Source organism: Clytia hemisphaerica, unplaced genomic scaffold (assembly GCF_902728285.1).
Source record: "Clytia hemisphaerica strain Z4C2 unplaced genomic scaffold, Clytia hemisphaerica genome assembly, whole genome shotgun sequence".
In the NCBI taxonomy this organism is placed as follows: domain Eukaryota; kingdom Metazoa; phylum Cnidaria; class Hydrozoa; order Leptothecata; family Clytiidae; genus Clytia; species Clytia hemisphaerica.
In genome coordinates this window covers 22,579-44,577 of record NW_027103353.1, presented here as the reverse complement: position 1 = coordinate 44,577, position 21,999 = coordinate 22,579, and the positions used below count along the sequence as shown (strand labels likewise).

The following is a 21,999-nucleotide window of genomic DNA, read 5'->3' as shown; positions in this document are numbered from 1 at the left end:
TTTTTTGTTTTCCCCCCAGAAAATTCTGAAAATATCATTTTCCCCCCATATATACCCGTATAAATTTCTCAAATTTCAACCTGGCACAAACGTAAAATTTAGCTGCAAAAGGAATACTAGACAAAATAGAACGAAAATCGGTTAATTTTTCAATCATGATCTAATCACATGATATCATGTGGACAGACCTTGGTTGCTGAGATAAAATTGAAGTGATTTCACACCCCCCCACCAAATTTGCCAACTATCTATGTTTTCCCCCCTCTTTTTTTCCCCCCTTTACTATTCGAATTTTCATTTCCCCCCTCACCCATTCAAAATTGGAAAATTGGTTTCCCCCCCCCTTTATAAAGGGGGGGGGGGGGAGGACACTATGGCCGTGGAATACAAATTCCTATTACGTTATTTTGATCTTCACAATTAGTACAAATCAATTACGTCATTTTGTTTATATTGACTATGGCCCTCCCCCACTTGGGTAATAACGCTGCACATTTGCGAGCTTATATATTCGGGATAAATCGAGGGGACGGTATAAAGCAAAGTTGACATGTCTCCAACCGTCAACTTTGCTCGACGACGGTAAAAACACCAAAATACCGTCGTCTGTTTAAGTGTAGAAGCAAAGGCGATATAGAGCCGTACATCAACTATCGACCTTATTTTGTATCATTTCACTTACCGTCGCTATCGATATTCTCCGACACATAAACTCGGTAGTACAAATTCCTATGACGTAACTTTGATCTGCACAATTAGTACAAATCGATTGCGCCATTTTGTTTATATTGACTATGACCCTCTCACTCGGATAATAACGCTGTACATTATACTGACTTGTTATAAAGGCAAATCGACGGCAATATTCGAAACAACTTATATTTTAATATGACTTTTTTTGTTAATAGGAATTTTTCCCATTTTTAGGGTAAGCTAGGATAATTACCTCGTTCGCTTGGCTTTCCATGACTCCAGAAATTTTGGCTGTGATTCGTAACGTGTCTGACATCGAGTGAACTTTCAACTTTTGGAAGACTGAAAAAAAAAGATGGATGTGTTATCTCATAATTATCTTTACAACAAAATGTGCAAATCCAGAATATTCTGAAACGCTCTATACACCGATCAAACCTTAGCTGTGCGGTCGGGTTTGGGGACAGGTTATATACGAGGAGATCACTCTAAATTTTTTGTCGTTGAGAATATCAATACAAAGACTTCAGACATTTTGACGTCATTCTTTCCTAGTGAACTTGAGTCCAGTCTCCTCACGCTTAAAGGCCGGTCTCCATTTGCGCGCGCTGCCATCGCAACTTTTGGCTTCAATCCTTTTTTGCTTGGAAAAAAGATTACGTCATAAAAATGTAGCGCGCGCTCGAAAGAAAAGTTGAACACATTTCAACTTTTTTCAACCGTTAGGTCAGATCGCGCCAATGGAGTCGCTTCATTTTTCTTTAGACCAATAGCGTGGAAGCTTTGCCCAAAAAAGTGCGATCGAAGCGCGCACAATTGGAGACCGGCATTAAAAGGTTGAAGGAGCACTATTCATGATAAAAAAAAAATAGGTGCATATCATGAATTGGTAGAACCATCTTTTGGAACGGATCTTTTTGGCCACACCCTCAATATAAAGAATAAGAAAAGATCAGCGAAGTAATACTCAAAGTGCGTTCAAAGATGACAACCAAGATAATACTCACTTTTAGTGCCACCATTATGGATAGCGTTTCCTTGGTAACCTTCATACAATGTGTCTTGAGAAGGGAAAGAAGCGACATCGTTGCGATCAGAAGACCATTGGATGTTCAATGAACTAGCGTCGTCAAATTTGTTACCATTGGAGTCGTAAATCGCCAAGTAGATTGTCAATTCTCGGTCGTTGCGGACAGGAATCTAGGAGGTAACAAAAGTTTAGTACCACATTTTTCCTTAGTTAGGGTGTGTAGGCTCATTTGAAATGAAAAAATATTTGAAAATTCGAAGTTACGGAGTGATGACGTAATGGGTTAGACGAAAATTTGAATTTGTCAATTTTGGATTTTTTTTCTATTTTTTCTTCTTGTTTAACCCAGTAAGTGCCACAGGCAACATTTTTAGGTTACTCGATTTTATCGGTTTTATCGGTTTCTCGGTTGAAAGGTGGATATAAACAAGCCATAAAGGTGCTTTCAGTTGGACTATGATAACTTTCCCCGTTATAGAAGAATCACCCTCTGAATCTGGACGTTTTATTGCACGAGGCCGGATTCTCGTTTAATTACAAGACTTCGCCAAAGCCTGAAAGACCTTTACAATACTTAAATCAATTTATACCCTTTTCTGTTGATCTTTGCAACTCTCGATCGTTCTTCGAGTCCCATCAATCATAGGATATAAAACATTTGGTGTAAGGACCATCGTGGCCGGTGGTACGCAAGAAAACCTGAAGAAAAGAATCGTACAAAAAGATTATGTTTAGTCAATCGTAGGGTGCACGACATATGCCACGCGGACCATCGCGGCCAGCCATTTTTGAGCTTTTAGATTCTGGAAATCATAAGAAAGTTAAAACCCTACATTCCAGAAATTAGTTAGATCACTTAAAATTCATTTGGCAATTGCCTTTTTCTCAAATATCATGAAGATAATTGCAGCAATCTGGAGAAAAGCACATACAAACTTCAACAACATTGCGGGTCTCGTTTTCAAATTAAATTATTACTTCAATCAATATTTACACATGGAACATGTTTTCCCAAAAGAGAGTTCTCAATTTTGATACAAAACTGCAACTACTTGTAAACATTAACTAAGTCCGAAAATTTTGAAGTATTATAGCAACAAGTCATTGAGAACGAGGTTCGCAATTATTTTATACATTTCGGGAAGAGTGTATTGGAAAAACACATACTTTGTTTTAGCGGAGGAAACAGCCGGGAAAGGCAGAGAACTTGACGGTCTATTCCCAACTTCCACCGTCAAAAGCTGTTCGCCTAGCACAGTGCACGTGACGTCAAAATAATGCAATGCTTCGCCTTGATTGGTCTCTCTACCACGTGACTTTATTCGGACCCAGTCTTCTTCCTCAGCTGACATGACGTCATAATGATGCTTAGGGTCAAGGACCCATGGTAAGGGACCGCCCTCGGCCACAATTCGTTTTGTGGAGCCGAGTGCCACGGTTGAGAATTTAACAGGATCGACTATCTATGAATGAAATGTTCGACTTTGTTTAATAAAGTGTTTTATGCTTCTTGCTTTTATCATCAATTGCAATTAGAACTTTTTATAAATTCATTTTTGAGTGCAAGCACTGCCTCTTTTTGAAAGCATTATGTGATTAGATCGAGGAGTCTAATAAACTACTTATGAACAACTGCTCTGCTATTACCATAACAATATTTTGAAAATGAGCTAAGCGTTGTTCGTGACGTAATTTATGAAAAGGTATATTGAATTTCATTTCAACACAATTGACTCAAAGAGTTACTCTCTTGAGACACACAGATAAAAAGTTTGTCATTTACCTTATCCGACCTGTTTACACCGGCCCTTGTTAGCGTTATGTTTTCGTCGCAGGCGTTTTTAGGACCGGCGTAAGGGATCGGAATTAAATTAGGGCCGGGCTAATATAGGAATAAATCGAGCTTCGGTGTAATAAGGGCCGGCGTAGAATAGGTAGATGAGGTAATATCAGAATATTTTGAAAAGGAAGAAACACCAAACCTTGACCGGTTGATAGACAGCAACGTGCAGCGTGTCTTGAATAATCACATTGTCGTATCTGTGGGAAGCAGTAATCTTTGCGTAACCAACTGATAAACCTTTCAGCGAGACGGTGGTGCAGCCTTTCGCTGGTAAAGCATCTATAGCAATAATATAAATTTATGTTAAACGCATGTGAAAGTCTAATCTCCGAGCAGATTCTGGTTCGGTTACTCCGCGCTGGCAGGTATACACCCTAATGGCTCCGTAAAAGAATCTGCCCAGTTTGGCGCACAGCTTTTAATTTTCATCCAAAATTGAGATGAAGATTAAAGGAAGTGTGTACTACTGAAAAATCAAAACAAAAACAGAAGTGGAGTTTAAAAAAATCAAGACATTAGTTTTAAATATGAAGATATGAGAGGATTTTATCACACATACCTTCACAAGCATGTTGAAAAATCTCTCTAGTTGTGAGTCAGTCAAATGAAAATTTTCCCTCAGTCAAAATTAAAGAGGACATGTGTTGAAAGATTGTTATGATTTTTTTTCAGACACCCTTCCTTTAAAAGAGCTTTTGAGCGCAGCAAAACAATGGCATCCAAAAACAAGCGTCAATCATTATCATAAGTAGAGCTCATTTCAAATTTATTGGTAGAGCGCCATTTATGAGTTTCTTGCTGACGATGACTTTCAATATCATCGAATAACTGAGCGTATCGAATAGTTGAATTTGGAATTAGAAAGCGTCAACTGTATGTCTTCTCTGTTTCACTCTCGCAACTTTTCTCTTCTCGCAACTTTTCTCTCTCGCAAATTTAAAAAGCTCTTAATTCAACTTTGTTAGCAGAATGTCAAATTCTGCTTTGGCAAGAGAATGTCGGACGTACTCGCTTTTGTAATATTATCAAAACAATTTCTTTAAATTTCATCAACAGTCACGACTGTATGATAAATACCTTTGTTAACGTTGGCAATATGTCGCATGACTGTTTCTTGCGTTGAGCCTTCGATTTTAATTTCTAACGTCATCTTTCGGCAGTCTGCGAATTCAACAGCTTTCTTCTTGTCTAGAAAGTAATAAATAAATAAAATGACGTTATCTATGAACAGCAGTAATCATACCGTTACAAACTGGTGAACACCAAAGCTGGAAAATATTTTCCATTTGTGTCATCTTTATATCCCAGCTGGCACACAACGTTGATTCAACGTTCATCAAACGCTATATGGACATTGTGAACGTTAGATAAACGTTGAAACAACGTTGTGTGTCATCTTTATATCCGTGTAACATTTGGAGCCTATATTCATTTTCGTGCGCCTTTTATTTTCACATATCTCCTTAAAACAGGATGTTTGTGAGGTATTCAGAGGTATACTTGATCTAATAAGACTCGTTTCTTGAAAAGTGCGCTGAGATGAATTCCTAAACTTTTATGATGGTGCGAGTCGTCCCAATTGGCCCATTGGAGAATGGGTCCACTCCGTGAACCTGAGGCACTGATACTACAGTATGATGCATAGTGATGACACTCGAACTACGCGGGAGAGCATATAGCTCGTCGTAAAAGTAGAACGAGATGAGTGACAACACACACCATTGGCCTATCACCCACACTCTTGTATCAGAGTAGTGGTCCCAATTCTCCTCGCATGGTATGGGTTGACCCGCGCGAAGGTGTGTTCACTTACAAATTGAACCGAAGTACTACAGTGGGAATCGAACTCGGATCGAGCAGACGGGAGTCAAGAGCGATGACCACCACACCACTACGCCTATACCTCTAGATCTTTACTACGAGAACATTAATGTGATTAAAGATGAACCAAATAAACCAAACCTTCGTTTAGATAGGCCAACACTGACAACGGTAAATCAATCACTTTTCCAAGTTCAACTTCTAAATGTTGGCTCACGAAATTCAGCTCTTCTGGAGGTAGAACGGTAACCGTGCCAACGTCAAAGAAAGTTGGATTCTTCGAGTCGGCAACTTTCACTTGTGTTTTTCCTATCCTGTTTTGTGTTGAAATTAAACCCTTCTTGTTGACGATTGCCACAGTGGTGTTGGAGACGGACCATTGATAGTTGCCACTACCTCCTTTCACCTGGCGGAAAACAAACATTTGACATTTAGCCTTGACATTAAGTCTCGACATTTGAGTAATCGGGACTCAAGGTACAATTTTTTTTCTGACACGCTCTGAAGATCGGGAAAGATGTTCAACATCTGGAAGTTTAGAATACGGAATTTCGCCAGCCCACGTCGTTTTGCTATCAGTGGGAGGCCTGAAACTCAGCACTTGTTTTCGGGGATTGTCGGGCCGAAGCAAAAGATTTTCAGACTAACGCGCAATGCAAGTGTCGTTGAACTAGACTTGGGATGCGGTACATTAAAGGCTGACTACCATTCCTTTCCGATGGGTGTTTGTGGATGGCCACTTATTCGCCATCGAATCGATTTGATTTTTGAGCAAGTGCTGACTTTACACCAGTGAGGGAGACGCAACCGGCTTTAAAATCTCATACTCCGTACTTAAGAAAAGAAAGATGAGGAAATTTTATGGAGCGATGATTGAGCGGCCAACTTTCATTCGAATGTTTCGTTCAGTTCATAGAATGCTAAGCCGACTGGCCGTAGGCCCCGTGAGAACAACCGAACGACTGTCTAAAAGTCCTATCTATCTACCCTTCCCTTATAAGGGTACCAAAACTTACATTGAATTGGAATTGATATTCATCCGATTCTTCTTGTGGATCCCAGGGCAAGACAAGTGACTTCGGTTCCAACACCAACGGGTCGTAAATCTCAATGTTCTGTTCACCGTGTATCGAACCAAATTTGAATGGATCTTCGTCCAGATACTTTAAAAGGAAGATATTTCAAGATGAATAAAGTAGAGTCTTTTTAACTCAAACCTCTATAACTAGAATGTTTCCTTAACTCGAACAAATTTTCTCGTGCCCTCAGGACTAATAAAATTTACTCCATAACTTTCCTTAACTCGAACAAATTTGTGTTCAGTGTGCGGGTTCGAGTTATTGAAACTTGACATATCTATTTCGCACGGCAATTTCACCGAAATCTCCAGATTTGGCAAGGAGAAAATACGACTAAGAAGACAGAAATTTGAGTGTTGTTTACAGACTATTATACTACAAATGTTGGGTGCGGTTTTTTAGATGTTCACAATATTGAGTTATGAAGGACGATATTCAAACTTCTCATAGTCTGACAATGATTTACTACTTTCTGGATCTCCAAAAAAAAATCATTTCGATATGACCCGTGCGCCGCCTATTTCTTATCTAGGTATATTCTTTTAGACACATTTACACCCTCTAGTAAATTTTCGAACGTAATCAAGACAACTCGGAGAAAAAGCTCCTGTTCATAGGGAATTATCCGCTTTGGGCAGGGCTTCCACCTTGCCCGTCAAGTGTTTCAGGATCATTCTTCCAACCTTGCCATATCTGCAAACACCGTTGCTCATGAATTGAGACATAATTTAGGATTTTACCACGAGCAGTAAGTGATATTCAAGAGAGATTAACAAGTGTAAAGAAGTAAGATATCTGTGGTATGAATGTAAAATGTTCTCACTTGAATTGAATCGAGTCTCGACGTCAAAAGTGTCTTTCCAACTTTCTTGGCAGTCACAAAGAAATAGGTTTGATTCTTTGAGACGAAGTGAACGTCGAAATGTTCTTCTGATAGCAGCGAATCGAAATATGTATGCTGAAAAATTAGCGAAAAATATTTATTAATATATTAAAAATATTAAATACCATTAAATAGCATCAGAAAACAGAAATTAAAGGTTTAAATCTGTCAGAAAACTCAATCAAATTAGTTGCGACGGCCGAAAAGTCATGGCGTACAGTACGTGCCTCAATCAAGGGGTTCGTGGTTTGAATCCTCACTCCTTCCAATGTTCCGTTCAATTTTTAGATAGTCAAGCCGGCTGCCCGTGGACCTCTTGAAAACAACCTGAAGACTGTCTTAAAAGTTCTATACAGTATAACAAGACTATCCACGTAAAATATTGAATCCACCTATTGAATTATAAATAAAGACAGTATGTACTTTCTTAATATGCTTCTGGTGAATTTGACTTATAAAAGAGAATTCGGTAGAATAAAAACCAAAGTCTTACATCCGTAATGAGGATTTTGTTGTTCTCATCGTCGAAAAGTTGAACATGCAAATGATATTGTCGTCCTGTCTGCAACACCCAATACTTGCCAGGGTTGATCGCAAACCCTTTGAAAGAAAATATCATATTGTATGATTAAATTAAAATCAATAAGTGAGGATGAGATTCTAAAAAAAAGCTGAAATAATTTGGAACAGTCCTCTAATGTTGACTATTGAATTTAAAGCCCTGGGCATTGAGCTAAACATATTTACTAGAAAACACAGGAAAACTTTCATATCCGTTGTCAAAATTATACCGAACTCCTTGAAAGGCTTTAGTTTTTCTTGTCTGGGAAAGATTAAAGATTCACTAGATTATATACACCAGTTAACTTTTAAAGCGTTAGGAAACTGGATTTGAATTTAACACCAGAAAAGAATGACGTCAAAATGTCTCAAGTTGTTGCATTGTCATTCTCAAGCTGTTGCATTGTCATTCTCAAGCTGTTGCATTGTCATTCTCAAGTTGTTGCATTGTCCAGCTTGTCAAGTTGTTGCATTGTCATTCGCAGTTGTTTGCATTGTCATTCTCATCCTGTTGCATTGTCTTCTCAAGTTGTGCAATGTTCATTCTCAGTTGTTGTCATTCTCAAGTTGTTGCACTGTCATTCATTGTCAAGTTGTTGCATTGTCATTCTCATGTTGCATCAAGTTGTCGCCATTCTCATTCTTATTCTGTTGCATGTCATTCTCAAGTTGTGTCATTGTCATTCTCAAGTTGTTGCATTGTCATTCTCAAGCTGTTGCATTGTCATTCTCAAGCTGTTGCATTGTCATTCTCAAGTTGTTGCATTGTCATTCTCAAGTTGTTGCATTGTCATTCTCAAGCTGTTGCATTGTCATTCTCAAGCTGTTGCATTGTCATTCTCAAAGACAAATTCATTACCAGTCCCCTCAGAAACCGAACACGCAGTCAAGGGTTGGTAGGTGTGTTGAAGAAATCTTACCTATTTTGCCGGGTTCCACAACGTAAACGTTGGCAGAGGGTTTCTTAGCAGCTGAAGCTTCCAACATGTCTGGTTACAAGATGAGATTTAGTCAAGGAAAATATATAACGTCAAAATTTTCTAAGCTTCTTTAGTATTTCATGAGATATAGTGGAATCTCCATAACTCGAGCACGCACATAAGTTTTTTCGGGATATAGAAATTTTTGGTTATGGAGACTTTGTTATTTTAAAAATGAAGAGACCAGCTAACTTTTCAACTTTAGGCGACATTCAAGTTGTGGAGATTTGCGTTGTGGGAGTCCGCTGCAAATTAAGAGTATGATAAAATATCTTATCAAAAGAAAATATTTTAACTTCTTCTAAGGAGTAATAGGGCACAGATTTAAAGGAAAAGCCTAGGATTTCGGCTATGACAGAAAAGATACTGTTGTCAACCAAGAGGACTTTGGTTTGTCCAAGAGTTTTTCCAACAACTGAAGCATCTTGTGTTTTCAAGTCAACCACTGTCTTGTTGACGACATCAATTGTGTATTGGTCAGATGGTAGGGTTATGTCTGAAAGAAAAGTAAGATAAAGTTTTGAGGACGAATTTTCACAATCACAAGGGTTTTTTTTAGTTTTTAGGAGGTAATAAACAATAAAACGAAATGCAGAAAAATTTCTTAGTAGCACGATCAGCTTTCAAAAGAGACTCGTAATGAAAATACAAGGAAAACTCTGTTTTGACGACCGTATCGAAAACATAAGTTTGCAAGTGCTCTCGTAAAAAATGGAAGATACCCATGCATTGAAGCGATAGAGTAACGTTAATTTAGTTGAGCTATTCAACAATTTTTGCTAAAAGTATTTTGCACTCCACCCCAGATGCCCAGAAAAATGTCTCTTGTATGACAATAAAGAGGGAGGTGATCATAAGTCAATTTTTAGGAAAATAATGATAATATTTGGATTAAAACTAAAAATGTTCTGTGCGAAAACAAATCTTCCCTTTTATGAAATCATTATCAGTCCCCTAGAAAGCCCACCTGCACTACCAAGGGTTGATATAGGTGTATTAGGGGAGGGTCAATGATTTGGTAAGAAAAAACTTACCTCTTTTTTGCTTGCTTCTCAATTGACATGCTTTGTAAAACACAATTTGGCGAGGAAGAATGTATGAGAGAGGTGGTAAGAGCATGATATTGTCCACAATAACAACATCAACTTTGGATGGTTTAACATTCTGAAAGTAAACATTTGATAAATAAAATTTATTTTTCATTTATTGTAATTGTGAATACAACCTGCTACTGTAGCTGTCTTCTAAGCCAGAACTGTCAAAAAACATACAGATCAGGTAGGAATCGAACTCTTGATGTCATTGAGTAACAGGACCAACCATGTAAAACTTGAGAGCTCATCAACTGTTGCTCAGAATGGAGCAAATTATTGGATTGGAAGAACTTTTGGTTCGGCATGTGACCACATAACAATCATAAGTTTTTTCCCCTTGCATTGTGCAAAGAACTATACTCAGTGAAATCAAATAAATACAACGCATAAAGATAAATTTAACAAATACCTTATACTCAGGAGAAGTGAGTTTGGCAATGATTGCTGCTTCTCCAGTGTTGAGACCTTCGATTAACACTTCTGAGCCACGTTGTTGCTGTATAGAGAAGAAAATGAATGAATGTTTCGCAGAACAAAAGAAAAGGTTGGTGGGTTTTATTTTGATAACTAATATCCACCTTGAAATGTGTTGGACTAGCGGCCATAAAGTTTAAAATAAGTTTTAGCTTTATTTTCTGGAAAATATCAAATATTTACTTGGAGTTGAAAATTGCATGATTATGAAAAACCCTCTTCAAATAAATAATTTTTCAACGAACTTCTTGGCAAAGAAATACAAAAGTGCACAATGTCAGTAAATGCCAGCAAAGAAATCAAAAGTGCAATATATAGAGATATATATATTAAAGAGCTTTAACAAGATACTAAAATCAGTTTAAAAGATAAGCATATATAAACAACTAGCCTGTGTTTCTAGGTCATAAATTTCTTGCTTAGTTTCGTAAACAGAATCTTGAAACCATAAAAATCTCAAAAGTGTTCGTTGATCTTGAGCTTTGATGGGTTGCCATGACCACTCAAAAGACTGACCACCAAGAAACGTGAACAAGTTTCCTGAAAAAAATAAAAATATTTTAGGGTTATTTTAGAATAGTTAAATACAAGAATTAACATTAGTAAGCAGTTCCACCACAAAGTAAGTAGTTTTGAAAGCACCAAATGAAATGGCACCACTGGAATCATGTGATTTTTCAAGAATGTCATATAAGAAGAGGCTGACTCTTTTCATAAGGACATTTACTAAATTTTTGTACCATGCAATTAAAAGCTAGTATAGTAAAAGTACAGTTGAAGATTATGAATATCAAGTAACCTTCAGCATCATAAGCGAACACTTCAAAAACCTCTGGCGATTCACCAAGCAAGATTTTTCTTGTTGTGGTTGCGATTTCAATGTGGCTGATGGAATCCACAAAAACATCACACCTCAGTGTGACTCCAGTGCCTGCAGCAAAATGAATTGTTTGATGAAAAGATTAATAGAATAACAAGGCATACAGAAATGCCTAGATCAAGTAAGACAAGTATTTGGAAAATTGTTTTTCAACCTATTTCTTATTTTACTGAAAGAATGAAATATTCTGTAAAAACCAATCCAAGATAATAATTATAATCAATATTCATTTCAATTGCAATTTTACTTTGGAGCTACAGCAAAAAGAAAATATGAGAACTAATAGAACAGACCTTAAAATATCTTAAATTATCTATTGAAGAAAAGCTTTTATTTGCTTGATATATTAAACTTCCATTGCAAGGATGCCCAAGCTTTTGATTTTTTTTGAGAGGGCATAGTTATTAAAAACTTTCATTGTGCAGATTTTGAACAGGGTTTGACTTTGGACATATTAAATGATTCTAGGTTGGCAAAAAAAGAGAATTTAGGTCAGTTTCATATATTTATTAAAGCCCCAGTAGTGCTGAATACCACCAAGTTCAGAAAGCTCTTGATTCTTACTCTCTTCTTCTGCTAATACAACACTTGAGTCCTCATCAGGGGATTTTTGAGTCACCGCAATGAGCGCAGCTAAAGAACATTGATCTTCCTGCAAGGTGATGTTGGATTTTTCATCAAACGGAGTTACAGAGACAACCGTAGGCTTGGAAGATATCCTACAAAAGAAAGAAAAGAAAGAAACAGTATTCATAATCTATGATCTATATTTTCAATTTGTTAGATAAATTCATGAGTTATGCGTTGTGATGTCAGTCTGTGAGTTATTTTGAATAATAACTCATCACCACCTTATTCTGAAGAATAATTCTGCGAGTTTTTATAACTCATTAAATTATTCTGGGAAATAACATGAGTTATTAGCTTGTGAACGTTTTTTAAGGCCAATGGAATTTAATGTTATGTTTACTGTAAGCCCGCATGTCTAAAAACCTGTCGCACCAAATTGTCATTATTTATAACTTTTTTGAAAAGTTGTCATTATTTTTGTATAATGAATAATGACAACTTGCCCGCGTCAAAATTCTGAAATTCAATTTTACGGTATAAGTCTGCACACAAACCTGATATATACGGCTAATTTCAAAATTCATTGCCGTAGAGGGTCTGTTGTCATTGTCTTTTCTTATTTGAGATTTTTCAAACCAACCACTGCGATGGAGTGCTGTTGGAGTTTGGCAAGAAAGGCGCTAAGAGAAAATGGCCGTCAGAATTGTCAGAAAGTATAAAAGTTTATCGAAAAAACGTGTTTTCTTAACAAAACTGGCTTCTTATTTTTTAATATTTGGAATAAAAGAGAGCTCTAAATGAAGACATTCTATTGCAAAATAATTCTTTTTGCACAAATCGATTATTTTTGCTTACATTTTGGATCTTTGAGTTCACAAACGTGAGAGAGAAGTTGTTTGATTGGAATCTTGTTTTTAAAGTGGTTTTAACTTCAGTTCTCATAATATTTATTTTGAAGCAGTTTGAAGTTGTGTTAAATTTAGGATTTTATGCCTTAATAATTTAAATTGATTGATCAAAAATTGATTTTGGCATTACAGTCATTTCTGTGAATTTTGAAATGCAGGAAAGTTGTGCATTAAAGAAATGCATAAAGATCCAGACGATACTAATCAATAAATTGCATTATCAAAGTACGACCACATATCGATTAACAATCAAATTTCGAGTATCAAAAATTCAAACAATTTGTGAGTATTTGATCACTTTCTTAACAAGGCTGAACTTAAAAAATTGTTGGTTTGCCGTCACCCGACTGACCCTACCTCGAAACCTGCCGACCCAAAAAAATTTATTCCCATTTTAAAGAAGATTTTTTTTCCTTCAAAAACTTCAAACAATAAAAAATCAAAACTTGTATCTTGTTTGTCTCAAGCATAAGAATCGTAAATTCCCTGCTAGCACTTCTGTTTTTTATTCAAAATTACCTAAATGTAAACAAACTGTTAACCCTTCCATGGATGAAAATTTCATAAATCACTAAAATAAAAAATAAAATTCCGACCGACCGACCCACCTCCAAAATCTAGGGTCGGGCGACGGCAAACCAACAATTCTTTAAGCCCAGCCCAACCCTTCGAACTTTTAAACAACATCTTGAACAATTCCTCAATACACTGCCAGACGAACCACTGCTTCCTAATTATTTCAACTTCAGGAGAGCTGATTCCAACAGTATATCAGTAATGGTCAATCATTTGATTCCATGAATTGGATGAGTACCATAAAGAACAAAATCAAAAACGAAGTATCACGAAGTAAGTAGGACCTGATAACCGTTCGAGTACTTTGGTTTATTTTAGAAGGAAGCTGAATAAATTCTCTTCAGTTTTAAAAAAGATTTGATGATATTAGCTACTTTCTATGGTAAGATATTTCACCCTAAACTTTATTTTACTAAAATTGCAAATTTGTTACCAAGTGAGGCGCGACCCTTTGCTTTGGCTGCCCTACTATTAATAAGAAACGGTGTATTTCTTCTCAATACAATGCACGGCATTGATTATGAAATACAATGCACGGCATTGATTATGACATCATTAAATATATGTTGATGTCGATTCAACGCCTGTCAGCATGACATCAAATTACAAGATCCATTTTCGAGTTAGTGAAGGAAACCATTTCTTTTGGACAATTTAGTTGGGTGAAAGTGAGGAATTTGAAATTTTGGTCGGGGAAAAGTGACAAAAATGCCTCTAGGTGAAAAAATTTTTCCCTGACGCAAAAAAACCGACTAAACTGCGCTGGTTAAAGAAAATAATATGTAAATAGTTAAATTTTGAAATACGAACAAAAAAAGAATCATATTAGCGTTAGAATACGGTAAATTTTCACGAAAAATATTTCGAGGTGGTGGTACGCCCAATCGCGAAATTATCGGGAAATCGGGGAAATCAGGGAAACTCTCATCCTTGTTGTTGCGAATACATCCTGTAGATGACTGATGTTGTTTTTTTGAAAGCATTTCACCCTAAACTTTATTTTACTAAAATTGCAAATTTGTTACCAAGTGAGGCGCGACCCTTTGCTTTGGCTGCCCTACTATTAATAAGAAACGGTGTATTTCTTCTCAATACAATGCACGGCATTGATTATGCCATCATTAAATATATGTTGATGTCGATTCAACGCCTGTCAGCATGACATCAAATTACAAGATCCATTTTCTAGTTAGTGAAGGAAACCATTTCTTTTGGACAATTTAGTCGGGTGAAAGTGAGGAATTAGAAATTTTGGTCAGGGAAAAGTGGCAAAAATGCCTCTAGGTGAAAAAATTTTTCCCTGACGCAAAAAAACCGACTAAACTGCGCTGGTTAAAGAAAATAATATGTAAATAGTTCTTTTTATCGTGAAATTTTGAAATACGAACAAAAAAAGAATCATATTAGCGTTAGAATACGGTAAATTTTCACGAAAAATATTTCGAGGTGGTGGTACGCCCAATCGCGAAATTATCGGGAAATCGGGAAACAGAAATGTGTGGGAATCTATTGTGTTCCCAGGAGAATAATTTACCGTCAGCCGAATAAGGATTATTTTTGTACCTTCCCGGTTGACTTTTCAACTTGAGTTTATGTCTAATGTTATGGTTTTTTGAAGTACTTGTTCTAAGACATGAGCGAATTTGATTATTTCTAGTTTTCAAAAGAAGCAAACTTAATCTTTCTTCTACAAGATTACACTTTAATATAATAATGCCAATTATGCATGTAAGTTTTATATTAATACTTTTCTTTTGCATATGTTTTGCATAATTTCTAAGGGAATTTTACCATGGCAATTCGGCCACCATAATTTTTGCATACAATTCAATATGGCGGATGGAAAAGCGAAAAGGTCTATTACTTGTGGATTTTAAAACCTACATAAGCAAAAACGAAAGTTAAGCTACATGAAAATGAAAGAACTAGAATTAGCGATTGTGATTTTTGAATTCCTCACCCTTTTTCTGATAAACATACAAAGTTTCAGCCTTCAACTATTTGTTCCTCCATTTCCAGAGACGTTTGTTCATCAACAGTTGCAAGTATTTTTTCTCCCACGGAATTCAAGCTCTTAAATGTTGCAAAAACGTTCCGCAATTTACCGTAGAGTCGTTTAATATCGACATGCGTCTTGATATTTCGACATAGCTGTAGGCTGGTCTTCGAAATAAAAAATCAAACATAAACAAATACATACCAAAGTTATCAATCAATCACTAAATTGTACTCTCCCTATCACGTCACAGATTGTTGAAATGTAAGAAACGTGAAGTGGGTTTTTTTCGAAAAGAAAACTTTAATTTCGAAAAGAAAACTTTAACGATGTAGTCACTAAAAACTAATTAGCATGCTTTCATTCAACGGAACGAAGATATCCAAATTAAAACAACATTTTGCACCAGCACGCGAGGAATTTTTTAGTAGACCTTTTTACCGTGAATCGAAAATAATAAAAAGAACCTGGTTTCATTTTGAATTTAATGTGACCGCCATACTGGCCATCACGGTGTGTCTAGAGTGTGTGTTTTTGATAAATAAGGAAGGGGAAACCAGGCTAAGCGCGCGAATTATTTTATCACGTGACTTGAAGCGTAATAAAGTTGTAAAATTTTAATGATGGACACGAGAAAGTTACGAGGAAGTTTGCATGCGTTTCGTGTGCTGTGTAAAACTGCTTATAATTTGGCTGTTTTTTTAATTGAAAGTATTGCAATGTTTATTGAACTTCTAGTTTGATGGATGAACTTGTTTGATAAGAATGATACCAAGAATTTCATTCAAGGTTTGTTTTGATTATTTTACAGATCCGGTTTCGACTATAGAAGACGCATGTTGATATTAGACGATTCTACGGTACATCAATTTCCTGTCTAGCCCGTGTCCACACAGTGTTATATACCGCTGGAAAGCTAAGATCACGAGCTTTCTTTTAGTAAAAACCGAAACGCTTTAAAGCATACATAGAAAAAAAGTTAGAAGGGTTCAAAGTTCACGGAAAAATGAAACATTTGGTTTGACGTCAACAAAAGTTGCATGACTTCTGGAGTCGCTACCTCTACGCAAACCCACACGTCGTGCGGACGAATAATAGTCCGGCGGCGAAAAAAGGCTTTTTTGCATCAACCCTTACAAGTAGTAAATATGGGTTTTTATTTTATTTTCTCATTATATGGTCCCTTGGGACCCCAAAACCGGTTTTTGCCAAGCTGGCAAAGCTGGGGAAAAATTTTTATGGGGGCTTGAAGGGGGTAGGGTCATTTTAGCCTGAGGGTCCTTAGAAGGTCGATTTTCGAAGTTCTCATTTAGCTAAAACTGATTGTGCTATCAGATAGAGCTTGAAGAGTAGATCTCCAAAATGGGGTCATTTGTCACATTTGGCGGACTTAGTCGCCCGGAATTGGCTGATACGTCTTCAAAAATGCAATATTTTATGCTGACGTCAGCATTTTTGAGAGAATTTCCAGCGAAAGATACCAGTTTTAACAGATGCGTCTCGAAGAGTACTATCGATTAGAGGGGTCATTTATAGGGTTTCCTAGGCTAGATCATGAGATATTTGAGTTTGAAATTTTGCTGACTCAGAGTCAGCAAAGAAATTTTCCCCAGCTTTGCCAGCCTGGCAAAAACTGGTTTTGGGGTCCCAAGGGACCATATGATGGGAAAATAAAATAAAAACCCATATTTACTAATTGTAAGGGTGATCCTGGATCGCCGCCGGACTATAAAGATGAGGCGGTAATCTTGCACTGAGGGAGCTACTTAGTAGGGAGGTCGAAAGGTCGCGCGCGGAGCGGTGACAATTCACGATTTTTGTAAAAAAGAAGTTTGGAGATAAATATCTCACCTTTGAAAAAAGATATTCAGAAACCTTTTTTTTTTTAAGTATAGAGAATTTCTTGGTCTTCTTAAAAAAAAAACAGCCGTTTTCGTCGCTTCCTTGAGTCTCAATCGTCCGATAATCGCAACCCCCCTACCATTTTTGACGGACATGGAAACTGGCACCTACGTTTCAAAACATAGGCCTTTTTCAAAAGGTTATAACAATTGAGCGAAAATCGTTAGCCGTATAATTTTTTCACTATCGTCTTCCCTCGTGATTCAAGTTTTGAATCTACGCGTGAAAAAAAGAAAGATCTCCAAGAGCCAAGAAATTGAAAAATAAGTTTTGGTTTGAAATTTTTGGTAGGAATTTCAAAACATTTTTACTAGTGCGTGGTATCAAATCAAAGCTGAATTTTTTTTCTAAAACTGTTCTGCTCAAACGTATAAGTCAGTTTTCTATGGTATGGTAAGACAAATTTTCTCATTAACTTTTTTCAAATTTTTTGATTTGTATGTGACGTCATTTGACGTTCGAACTGCCTTTTGATTGGTCTTTTTTTCTCAAAATGGCAGAAAATATAAACAAACAACTGAATCTCAGCTTTCAGAAATTTTTTATGCAAAAAAAATTACAGATTTTTGAGATGTTAGCTCCAACAAAGTAACATAAAATGATTTGTCTCAGCTTATTTATATTTTGGTGATAAATCTGCTCCAAATTCCCAATCTCTTGCTACTGCCTTGACACTTTTGTGTCCTCCCGAGACAAACGTTTCTTCTACCAAAATAGGAAAGCCCTCAAATTTTCATACATAGGAAAATGAAAACTTTCATTTCAAAAAAGTAAACCTTCTCCAAACTCAATCAACCTGTAGAAATTTTGTATCAGGACTTGCCAGTTTCAAATTTTGTTGGACCGCTCTGCAAGGAAATTTTTCTTGAAAAGAAAATCTCAATGAATCTGCTTTGCAAATCATTTTTTCAAGAATGTGGGAAAAACTTGTTGTTAAATAGCATAGTTTTGGAAAATCTCATAAAATCTCATCAAGTTTCAGACATAGGGGTAGGACTGTTTTCAGGTTTTCAATTTTGACTTGAATGAATTGTGGCTTGTGTGAAAATTTGCGCATTTAGGTACACGCTAGATTAACAAATTGTGTAGAAAGACCGGTCTGTAAAATACTGCCAGATATTCAGACAATTTTGAAAACTTTTTTGACTATTTTCATGAATCCCAGCTTGTGTGCAAAATTTCAGGTAAATCGGACCACGGGATCCTCTTTTTTGGACCAGAATGTGTAATTTACAGACCGGTCTGTAAAATACTGCCAGATATTCCGAAAATTTTTTAATTTCAGATTTTGACTAGTTTCATGAATTCCAGCCTGTGTGCAAAATTTCAGGTAAATCGGACCATGGAATCACCTTTTTTTGACCAGATAGTGTAATTTACAGACTGGTCTGTAAAATACCGCCAGATATTCCGAAAATTTTGAAATTTCAGATTTTGACTACTTTCATGAATCCAAGCATGTGTGCAAGATTTCAAGCCAATCGGACTCCAGGAACACCTGTTTTTGATCAAATTTTTACTTTGATCTTTGAATTAGCTGGTGGGTCTGTAAAATACACATGTTCCAGAGAATAATTTTGGAAGCTTACATCCATGTCCAAATCTCCTGAAAATTTCAGAACAATTAAATAAGCCGTTGAAAAGATATTAAATTTTGAATCTGAAAACGTGATTTTTTCACTGTTTTTGGTGCCGTCAGCTCTTACCCTTTTTGCCTAAGCCATTTGTTACCGAAAGAGTTGTTTTTTAAGCCACAAAAAAAGGCATATCTTCGGAACCGATTTTTTCTGAGAGGTCTATGACCCCTCATTTTCTTGCATTTTTTACCCTTTTTCAGATCCGGACCTATTTTCAAAGTGATTAGAAGAGTTTGAAATTTTGCCCTGACCTCCCTATATTTACTTAGTTTCTACCCTATTTTGCGTCCATGATAGAATGGTCCAAACACGGGGATATTCCAAATGATAAACTATGTTGTTCTGTACGAGAACTCCCATAGGCAATTCGATACATAACACCCGATTGGTTGATTTTCATTCTTCAAGAAAGTCATAATGGCAGATAATTTTAAAAGTTTCGGAGGAAATGTGTGTAATTTATCGATGTTGATGGCTTGTTGATTCTTTAAAGAAAAAAGATAACATGTATATATAGCTTTTTCTAATCCTGGAATATCGAGGTTCCAGCTACACTGAATAGGACATTCCAGACGTCCGCGCTTGATAGGATCGATCATCGGAACGGCTCGATGACAGATCGATATGTGATCGATGGATTATTTAACGATCTGGATAGGAGATCGATGGAAGAAGCCATTAAATTAAAAAAGTCTTGAGTATCGATCCTTTGTTGATCCATTATCGAGCTAGTATTTCAATCGAGTATATCGATTTGTCATCGATCGCTAATCGATTCCTCATCGATCGTTAATCGATTTGTTATCGATCGTAAATCGAGTATGAGTCGATAGGGTCGATAAGATCGATAAAAGATCGATAAAAGATCGACAATAGATCGATAAATAATCGATAACTAATCATAAGCTTAAAAAAATCTTGAGTATCGATCCTCTATCGATCTCCTATCCGGATCGTTAAGTAATCCATTGATCACATATCGATCCGTCATCGATAGGGTGGACAGGCCAAAATCTTTGTGAGAAAAATGAGGGGTTGTTTGTTAAAATTGGTTAAGTAGTTCCAAAGTTATTCCATTTTCAAAAGAGGGGCTTCCTTGCAGTGCTTTATATTAGGATTGTGATGGATTGCACCGAGAAATTTTGATAAATTTTTTAAAACTTTACTAATTCGAGGCTGCTCTTTCCATTAAAACTAGTTTAAAATGCGCGGAAAAGCCTAAAGCCCTTAAAATTGAGATCAAAGTTTTATGTCTCCTTATTCCAGGCGTAGTTAATCGATATAATCGATAATCTTGAGTAATCGATAAAAATCGATAATTAATCAATGGATTAGATATTGATTAACCGATAGAATCGATAGGTAATCAGACCTTCAAAAAATCTTGAGTATCGATCAGCGATCGATCATTTCCAAGTTATCAATTACTTATTGATCACATATCGACTACATACAACCTATCGATTACTTATCAATCATGTATCGATTGTTAACAATCATCGATTACTTATTGTTCATGCATTGATTAAATATTATATATTATATCGATCTTGACAAACTCTTGATTACATTACCAACCCTTTTTACGCCGACCCTAATTCCACCAACGAGCCCAAAAATAACGCTAGTAAGGTCCAGCGTAAAAAGGGCCAAGATAAGGTATTTAATGAAGTAAAGAAAATTTCTGGAATTTGCCAAATCTCATACCGATCGTATTACTTTGAATAAACGCCGCTTTCGAATTAATAATGCTCCTCCAAAAAGGCAAACCATTCAATAACGCCCCTTCTCTAAATAAAACGGTAACTTTGTTTTTTCAAACTTTTTTTTGTTCAGCCTTTCAGAGGGTTTGAGAATGCTTCAGCCGGAATTTACCGTATGCTTATAAAAAAAATGAGTGTAGTTGCTTTTTGTAGACCCTATGCTACCAGGCGATTGGATTCAATTCAAAAGTACATCCCAATTGAGATCAGCGAAAAATGTTGCTTTTAATTGCGCGACAATGGCGAAAATTCGAGAAATCGAGAAATTTAATCTCGCAAAAATGGAGAAAGTTAATCCAATTAAAGTACCACTCCCTAAAATCTGATAAATAATCGATCACAAATCGATAGTTGATCGATTAACTATTTGATCGATGATTATTGAATTTTTGATCGATATGTAATCGATCAAAATCTGTGATCGATAGCCGATCGATTTTTAATCGATACTTAATTTAATTGAAGTAATCGATCTATAATCGATAAACAATCGATGACAAAATTGATCGATAAATAATGAAGCTTTGAAAAAATCTTGAGTATCGATTACCTATCAATTCTATTGGTTAATCGATATCTAATCCATCGATTACTTATCGATTATTTATTGATTACTACTCAAAATTATCGATTATATCGATTAACTACGCCTGGCTTACTAGGAGACGGGTCTCCTAATCAAGCAACCCCAAGCGACTCACATGTCTCCTAATCAGGAGACGTCTCCTAATCAGGAGGCGTCTCCTAATAAGGCGATTGTTCCTGACTGTCTGATGATCGATCCTACCTATCGAGCGCGGACGTCTGGGCTGGGACATTAAAAAAAATACATACCACTTGAAGCAACCTTTGTTTGCCCGCAAAATATATGTAACTGGTGGTGAATTTTTTACATTGAATGGTAAAAGAACTTGCGGAGCGTTTAAAACAACATCTTGTTGATAACAAAGATGAATATTAGAAAGAAAAACTAAAATGAGTGCCGAAAATCCTCCCATCTTGTCTTCACTCCCGCCATGTGCATTCAACTTTCGAGCGGGTTTGTTTTGAGCGGATTTGCTCTGCGTTTGTCACATCCAGCGGACAGAAATATCAATTGATTGAAGCTAATATATTGTAGGTCTTTTAAGAAATTTCAAAACAATTCGTCTAGTTTTAGGTAAAACTGACACTTTAAACTACTGACTAAGATTCAAAGTTATAATTTTCAAGTGAGCAAAGTTTATATTTAATTTTAAGAAATAACTTCACAAATAACAATATTATATTAATTTTTATGAAGATTAAGTTTCTTTATAAATGATAAATG

General features: G+C 36.2%; 1 protein-coding gene across 1 annotated transcript in view; it reads right to left on the bottom strand.

Moving 5' to 3' along the window:
• The window catches only part of LOC136820546 (nuclear pore membrane glycoprotein 210-like), a 44,616-nt gene extending 22,833 nt beyond the window's left edge, over positions 1-21,783 (bottom strand). The window contains exons 1-18 of the mRNA XM_067076737.1: positions 21,525-21,783; positions 11,903-12,057; positions 11,258-11,389; positions 10,850-10,998; positions 10,394-10,480; positions 9,925-10,054; positions 9,258-9,386; positions 8,831-8,899; positions 7,843-7,949; positions 7,290-7,424; positions 6,404-6,550; positions 5,529-5,793; positions 4,644-4,754; positions 3,706-3,845; positions 2,891-3,186; positions 2,314-2,422; positions 1,701-1,893; positions 947-1,035 (exon numbers count right to left, since the gene is read on the bottom strand). Coding sequence (XP_066932838.1) covers positions 947-1,035; positions 1,701-1,893; positions 2,314-2,422; positions 2,891-3,186; positions 3,706-3,845; positions 4,644-4,754; positions 5,529-5,793; positions 6,404-6,550; positions 7,290-7,424; positions 7,843-7,949; positions 8,831-8,899; positions 9,258-9,386; positions 9,925-10,054; positions 10,394-10,480; positions 10,850-10,998; positions 11,258-11,389; positions 11,903-12,057; positions 21,525-21,688 — 2,607 coding nt within the window. The 5' untranslated portion in view covers positions 21,689-21,783. The remainder of the gene's footprint in view (positions 1-946; positions 1,036-1,700; positions 1,894-2,313; positions 2,423-2,890; positions 3,187-3,705; positions 3,846-4,643; positions 4,755-5,528; positions 5,794-6,403; positions 6,551-7,289; positions 7,425-7,842; positions 7,950-8,830; positions 8,900-9,257; positions 9,387-9,924; positions 10,055-10,393; positions 10,481-10,849; positions 10,999-11,257; positions 11,390-11,902; positions 12,058-21,524) is intronic.
• Positions 21,784-21,999: the final 216 nt, after the last annotated feature.